The 7,820-nt window shown below is 46.5% G+C and overlaps 1 protein-coding gene across 1 annotated transcript; it reads left to right on the forward strand.

Moving 5' to 3' along the window:
* Positions 1–6,901: 6,901 nt before the first annotated feature.
* LOC124886579 (NDR1/HIN1-like protein 2) lies at positions 6,902–7,459 on the forward strand. Its single transcript, XM_047395407.1, has one exon. The coding sequence runs from the start codon at positions 6,902–6,904 to the stop codon at positions 7,457–7,459; it is 558 nt and encodes a 185-aa protein (XP_047251363.1).
* The last annotated feature ends 361 nt before the right edge of the window (positions 7,460–7,820 follow it).

Consider the following 7,820-nt stretch of genomic DNA (forward strand, 5'->3'; position numbering starts at 1 on the left):
ATACCCTATTCGCGTTATTTCATATGTTTGACCACCCAAATAGGTCCGTGCACCCTAAAAGCCTATACTAGGATTATCCTCAGCCTCCCTGGCATGCCTCGATCGATTTTTATCCTAAAACACGCCCAAAACCCAAACCCACCACCAAAACTGTGGGCTATAGCACACCGATTTTGCCTGAAAATACGTCATTTGTGCTGTTTTACCTGTTTGACCACTAAAAGGCCCACACTAGGCCTCTCCCCATTCTCACTGGCACACCTCGATCGATTTTAGAACAACAGCACTCTCGGACCCCGATCCACCCCCAGAATCTGGGCCATAGCACACTGATTTGGCCTAAAAATGCCCCATTCGTAACATTTTGTCCTTTTGACCACCCAAATGGCCTCGTCCACCTCAAAGACTCATACTAGGTCGTTACCCTGCATCCCTGGCATACCCCGATTAATTTTGGGCCCACAGCACGCCTATACCCCATGCCCACCCCAGAATCATGAGCTATAGCACACCAATTTACCCTGAAAATGCCCGGTTCATGCCGTTTTGCCCGTTTAACCACCTAAATAGCCCCGCCCACCTCAAAGGCCCATACTAGGATGCTCCCCATCTTTCCAACAGTGCCCCGATTAATTTTTAGCCCACAACACGCCTAGACCCTGGACCAACCCCCAAAACCATTGGCTATTGCAAACCAATTTAGCTCAAAAATGCCCCTTCGTGTCGTTTTACCCTTTTGACCACCCAAATGGCGCACCTATCCTGAAGGACCACACTAGGCTGCTCCCTAGCCTCGCTGGAACACCCCGATCAATTTTTGACCACAGAACGCTTGGACCTCGATCACACCCCAAACCATGGGCAATAGCACACCGATTTTGCCCTAAAATGCCCTTTTTGTGCCATTTTACCCATTTGACCACCCAAATGGCCCCTCCGACCCTAACGATCCACACTAGGCTGCTCCCCAGCCAACCTTGCATGCTCTGATCAATTGTTTGCCCACATCACGCCCAAACCTCGAGCCCACCACTGGATCGTGGGCTATAGCACATCGATTTGGCCTGTAAATGCTCCGTTTGCACCGTTTCGCTTATTTGACTACCCAAATGATCCTACCCACCCCAAAGGCCCACACTAGGTTGCTCCTCCGCCTCCCTGGCATGCCCCAATTAATTTTTTAGCCTACAGCACGATCGAACCCCAGAATCATGGGCTATAGCACACCGATTTGGCCCAAAAACTCCCCATAAGCTCTATTTTACCCGTTTGACCAACTATATGGCCCTGCCCACCCCAAACGCCCATAATAGGCCACTCTCCAACCTCCCTGGCACGTTTTGATTGATTTTTAGCCAAAATAATGCTTGGACCTCAGTCCCACCCTTAGAACCATGGGCTATAGCACACCGATTTTGCCTTGAAATGCCCCATTCATGCCATTTCACTCATTTGACCACCCAAATGGCCTCGTCGACTCCAACGAGTCACACTAGGTTGCTTATCAACCTTTATAGCATGAACTAATCGATTTTCATCCCACGGCATACCCGAATCCCGAGGCCCCCCAGTAACCGTGGGCTATAGCACACCGATTTGGCATGAAAATGCCTCATTCATGCTATTTTACATGTTTAACCACTCAAATATCCCCGCCGACCCCAATGGCCCATACTAGGTCGCTCCCCAAACTCCTGACATGCCGTAATCGATTTTTAGCCCACAGAAAACCTACACCTCAAGCCCACCCCCAGAACCGTGGGCTATAGCACACCTATTTGACTCGAAAATGCCCCATTCGTGTCATTTTGCTCATTTGACCAGCCAAATAGCCCGGCCCACACTAGGCTACTCCCAAGCCTCTCTGGCACTCCCCGATCAATTTTTGGCCCACAGCATGCCCGAACTCTGGGCCCACCCCCATAACTATGGGCTATAGCATACCGATTTACCCTGAAAATGCCCCGTTCTCGCCGTTTCGCCTGTTCAACCACCCAAATAGACTTTCCCACCTCAAAGGCCCACACTAAGGTGCTTCTCAGCCTCTATGGCACGTCTAGGTCAATTTTTGGCCCATAACTTGCTCGAATCTCTAGCTCGTCCACAAAATCGTGGGTTATAACACTCCGATTTAGCCCAAAAATACCCCGTTTGCGTTGTTTTGCTTGTTTGACCACCTAAATGGACCCACCCATCCAAAGGACCACACTAGGCCGCTCCCCATCCTCCCTGGCATGCCTAGGTTAATTTTTGACCCACAACACGCCCGAACCCTGGGCCCACACCCAGAATTGTGGGCTAGCACACTGATTTGACCCAAAAATTCCCTGTTCGCGCTGTTTCGCCCGTTTGACCACCCAAATAGCCTCTCCATCCCTAAAGGCCTAGACTAAGACGCTCCCCAGCCTTCCTGGTGTGCCTCGATTGATTTTTAACCTACAGCACGTCCGAACCCCAGGCCTACGTCTGGAACCATAAGCTATAGCATACCGATTTAACCCAAAAATGCCCCATTTGCGCCGTTTTACCAGTTTGACCACCAAAATGGCCCCGCCCACCCTGAAATCCCATACTAGGCCGCTCCCCACCCTTCCAGACATGCCCCGATAGATTTTTAGCCCAAAACATGCCCCAACCCCGAGCCCACATCCTGAACCGTGGGCTATAGCATACTGATTTGGACCAAAAATTTCCTATTCGCGTTGTTTCGCTTGTTTGACTACCCAAATGGACCCCCTCACCCCAAAGGCCCATACTTGGCTGCTTTTCAGCCTCCCTGGCACGCCCTAGTTGATTTTTGACCCACAGCATCCCGGACCCAGGGCCTACCATCGGAATCGTGGGCTATGACACACTAATTTAGCCTGAAAAGGCCCCGTCTGCACCATTTTTCCTATTTGACCACCCAAATAGTCCCGCCCACCCCAAAGGCCTACACTAGGATGCTCCTCAACCTCCCTGTCATGCCCTGGTTGATTTTTGGCTCGTAACACGCTCGGACCCTCGGTCCACCCCCAGAATCGTGGGCTATAGCACACCAATTTTGCTCAAAAATGTATCGTTCATGCTTTTTCACCCATTTGACCACCCAAATGGCCCTACCAACTGAAAGGCCCACACTAGGCCACTCCCATCCTCCCTGGCATGCCCCGATCAAGTTTCAGCCCACATCACGCTTTAACACCGGGTCAACTCCCAAAACTGTGGTCTGTAGCACATCAATTTAGCCCAAAATGCATCGTTCATGCCGTTTCGCCCGTTTAACCACCTAAATGGCCCCGCCGACCCCAACAGGCCACACTAAGACGATCCCCATCCTCCTTGGCATGCCCCAATTAATTTTTGGCCCATAGCATGCCCGAATCCCTGGGCCTACCCTAGAACCGTGAGTTATAGCATACCAATTTGGCCCAAAAATATCTTGTTCGTGCCGTTTCTCCTGTTTGACCACTCAAATGGCATCGCCGATCCCAATGACCAACACTAAATCGCTCCCCATCCTCTCTGGCACGCTCTAATCAATTTTTGGTAGATAAAATACCCTGACCCCGGGCCCACCCTAAGAATCGTGTTCTATAGCACACCGATTTGGCCCTACAATACCCCGTTTAAGCTATTTCGCTCGTTTGACCACCCAAATGGCCTCGCCGACCCCAAAGGCCTACAATTGGGCACTCCCCAACCTCCAGTCATGGTCCGATCAATTTTTGGCCTACATCGCACCCGGACCCTGAGCCCAGCCTAGAACCGTGGGCTATAACACGCCAATTTGGTACAACAATGCCCCATTCATGCCGTTTTGCCTGTTTGACCACCCAAATGGCCCCGCCCATCCTAAACACCCATACTAGGTTGCTTCTCAGCCTCTCTGGTATGCCCCGATCAATTTTTGTCCCAAAATACGCCTGGACCCCAGACCCACCCCCAGAACCTTGGGCTATAGCATATCGATTCGGTCTGAAAATGCCTCATTCCGGCCTATTAGACCATTTGACCACCCAAATGGCCTCTCTGACCCTAACGGCCCACTCTAAGTCGTTCCCCAACCTTCCTGGCAAGCCTCAATCAATTTTCAGCCCACATCACGCTTAGACCCTAGGCCCACCCTCGGAATCGAGGGATATAGCACTTTGATTTAGCCTGAAAATGCCTTGTTAGTGTTGTTTCACCCGTTTGATCACCCATATGGCCATACTGACCCCAACGTCCCACATTTAGCCGCTCCTCAGCCTCCCTGGCATATCTCAGTCAAGTTTCAGACAACATCACGCCCAAACCCCAAGCCAACCCTTAGAACCATGGGCTATAGCACACCGATTTGGCTCGAAAACACCTCATTCGCGTTGTTTCACTCGTTTGACCACCCGAATAGCCCTCAGACCCCAACGGCCCACACAAAGCCGTTATCTGGCCTTCCTGGAATGCCCCGACAGAGTTTCGGCCCACAGCACGCCCGTACCTTGGGCCCACCCTCAGAACCATGGGCTAAGCTCATTGCTTTGGCTCGATAATCTCTTGTTTGTGCCGTTTGGCCCGTTTGACCACCCAAATGGCCTCTCCGACCACAACGGGACACACTAGGCTGATCCCCAGCCTCCCTGTCATGCCCCAATCAATCTTTAGCCCACAGCAGGCCCATACTCCGGGCCCACCCCATAACAGTAGGCTATCATATCGATTTGGGCCGAAGATGCCTCGTTTGTACTGTTTCACTCGTTTGACCACCCAAATACCCCGTCGACCCCAATGGCCCATACTAATCCGCTCTCCAACCTTCTTAGCACGCCTCGATTGATTTTTGACCCACATCATGCCCGATCCCCATGTCAAGTTTCATAACCGTGGGCTATAGCGCACTGATTTAGCCCCAAAAATGCCTTGTTCGCGTTATTTCGCCCGTTTGACCACCCAAATGGCCCCGCCGACCCCAATTTCCCACACTAGGCCACTCCCAAACCTCCCTAGTATTCCCCGATCAATTTTCAAACCACGGCACGCCTAAACCCTGGGCCCACCCTCAGAACTGTGGGCTATAGCACATTGATTTGACCCGAAAATGCCCCGTTCACGCTATATCGCTCATTTGACCACCCAAATGGCCCCGTCGATCCCAATGGCCCACACTAGGCCGCTCCCCAACCTCTCTGGCATGCCCAGTCGATTTTTGGTCCACAGCATGCCCGAACCCCAGGCTTACCTCCAGAATCATGGGCTATAGCATACTGATTTAGCCCAATAATGCCCCGTTAGATCCATTTCACCCGTTTGACCACCCAAACGATCCCTCCGACCCCAACGGCCAACACTAGTCCACTCCCAGCCTCCCTGGCATGCCGCGGTCAATTTTTGGACCACAGCACGCCTGAACCTCGGGCCCACCCCCAGAATCGCACGCCTGGGACCTGAGTCTACCCTCGAAACTATCGGCTATAGCACTCCGATTTGGCCCAAAAATGATCCGCTCGTGCCATTTTGTCTTTTTTACTACTCAAATGGCCCCGCCGACTGAAAAGGCCCACACTCCCCGCTTCTCATCCTGTCTGGAAGCCCCCGATCGATTTTCATCCTAAAACACATCCGAGCCCCAGGCCCACTTTCGAACAATGGGTAGCACACTGATTTGGCCCGAAATTGGCTCGTTCGCGCCGTCTCACCCGTTTGGCCATTCAAACGGTCCTGTCGAGGCCAAATGCCTACACTCTCTTGTTCCTCAGCCGTCCTGGGAGCCCTCGATCGATTTTGGCCCAAACCACGCTCGTGCTCCGGTCCCACCCCCGGAACCGTGGGCTATCTACGTAATAATAATGTAATAAATGATTTTGTAAAGACTTGACTTTAAAAATAAGTAAAATTTTAAATATATATAAAAATAATAATTATCGTAACACAAATATTGTTCAAATTGATGCGTCTCTCTTAGCCTGTGGCAACAAGGGAAAGAGGTACTATATGCCAAATGCAAAAGTGATGATCCATCAACCACTTGAAAATTCTGGTGGTAAAATATATATGTGTATGTTCATGTTTACATTATTATATTAAAGTGTGAATGATTTTTGAAAAGTGATTTGAACTTTTACACTTTATTAAAATTCTCCATAATAGACAAAATAATTTAATTTTAAATAATCAAACGTTACACGTGCGAGGCACATATGATTAAACTAGTAGATTCTAATGATTATTCTTTTTTTTGGTTACAAGCTATATTTATTCAAATAGATATAAAATTTATTCCAACGTCAATTGCTATTTTCTAACAATTTTATTTTTACATATATAATTTTATTGACTTATGAAAAATACACATACAAAGTACGTGCACTAAACGAGTATTACAAAAGGGTAGGTTTTATACGCGCAACAAGTGACTCATAAACTCTGGTTGCTAGAACCATAATAAATAAATACTATTCTAAGATTGACTCATATGTAGATGGAGGTAACGAAAAAGGGTAAACGAAGTCTTTAACGTATTAAAATGACTAAAAAATGCTCTTTGAATCAATTTAAATATCTTTCCACTATTTGGATAAAAATAAAAATATCTTTGAACTTTAAATTTAAGTCTTTAACATAATTGACAAAAATAGAATTATTTCACAAAGACAACCGTGTGTAAAACCTTAACCACACCAAAAATTATTGGCATTTCCATTATTTCCTCTCCATCATTTATTTTTGTACTTCAAAAATTAAATATATTTATAGATATCCACATTAAACCTCTCCTTTTAGTTTATGCAACAACACATATATAGAAGAATCACCTCGTTTCGAATTGGATTCTTCTGTATTTAAATTTAAAAAAAAAAAAAGGAAAAAAGAAAAAAAAAAATACCCCGTCATGGGGAAATTTTGTTGTTGCAACTGTATTTTCAGTTGCGTTTGCGCATGCATAATGCAAATACTATGCGCGGTTATTGTCATCCTTGGCATCATTGCACTAGCCATATGGCTCATTTTTAGGCCTAACAAGATATATTTCCATGTGGCGGATGCCTCATTGGCGAAATTCGACTTCTCTCCATCAACCAACACTCTTGTTTATGACCTCGCGCTTAGCTTTGACATCAGAAATTCGAACAAAAGGATCGGTGTACTCTATGACCAAATCGAGGTCAAGACGAGTTTTCATCAGAGGAAATTCAACAACATGAATCTTGAAACGTTCTATCAAGGTCCTGAGAACACGACTATCTTGCAACCCACGATCAAGGGTCAAAACACGGTTCAATTTGGAGATTCTGAGAAATCGAACTACAATGATGAGAAAAAATCCGGGGTATTTGATATTTACACGACGTTTTACATGCACATTAGGTTCAAATCGGGTTGGATCACGACCAGCAAAATTAAGTTATTTGCTACTTGTGGACTAAAGGTTCCCCTAAAGTCTCTATCTTCTTCTACTTTTGAAAGAACCAATTGCATTGCCTTTCCTTGGTCGCCGAAATAATTATACGATGCATGTATTCTTTGTTCTGTTAGATTTTTTTTATTATGTGTCTTTTTTTTTGTATGATTTGAAATACTATTCATTTTGATTTATCGTTAAAAGGATGAAATGTATTTAAATTAAACATAATGAAGGTAGAGAATTCATATACTCGATCCCTAAATTTGGGATTTTATTTTGTGTTTCATTATTTTTGGTGATATAATCATGAGAATGATGAAGCTTGCTTTTGTTAATTTTTTTGTCAAGAAGGTTAAATTGAATTAACTTTTGTCAAGTTAAAAGGTTAGCATTTATTCAACTAAAAATTACACAAACCCACAACTTAAAATTCACTTATTACAAAAAATCTCATCTCTCC

The sequence above is a fragment of the Capsicum annuum genome, chromosome 8 (assembly GCF_002878395.1).
Source record: "Capsicum annuum cultivar UCD-10X-F1 chromosome 8, UCD10Xv1.1, whole genome shotgun sequence".
NCBI lineage: Eukaryota > Viridiplantae > Streptophyta > Magnoliopsida > Solanales > Solanaceae > Capsicum > Capsicum annuum.

Coding starts and splice junctions, on each gene's coding strand:
- LOC124886579 (XM_047395407.1), top strand. CDS start 6,902: ATGCAAATACTATGCGCGGTTATTGTCATCCTTGGCATCATTGCACTA.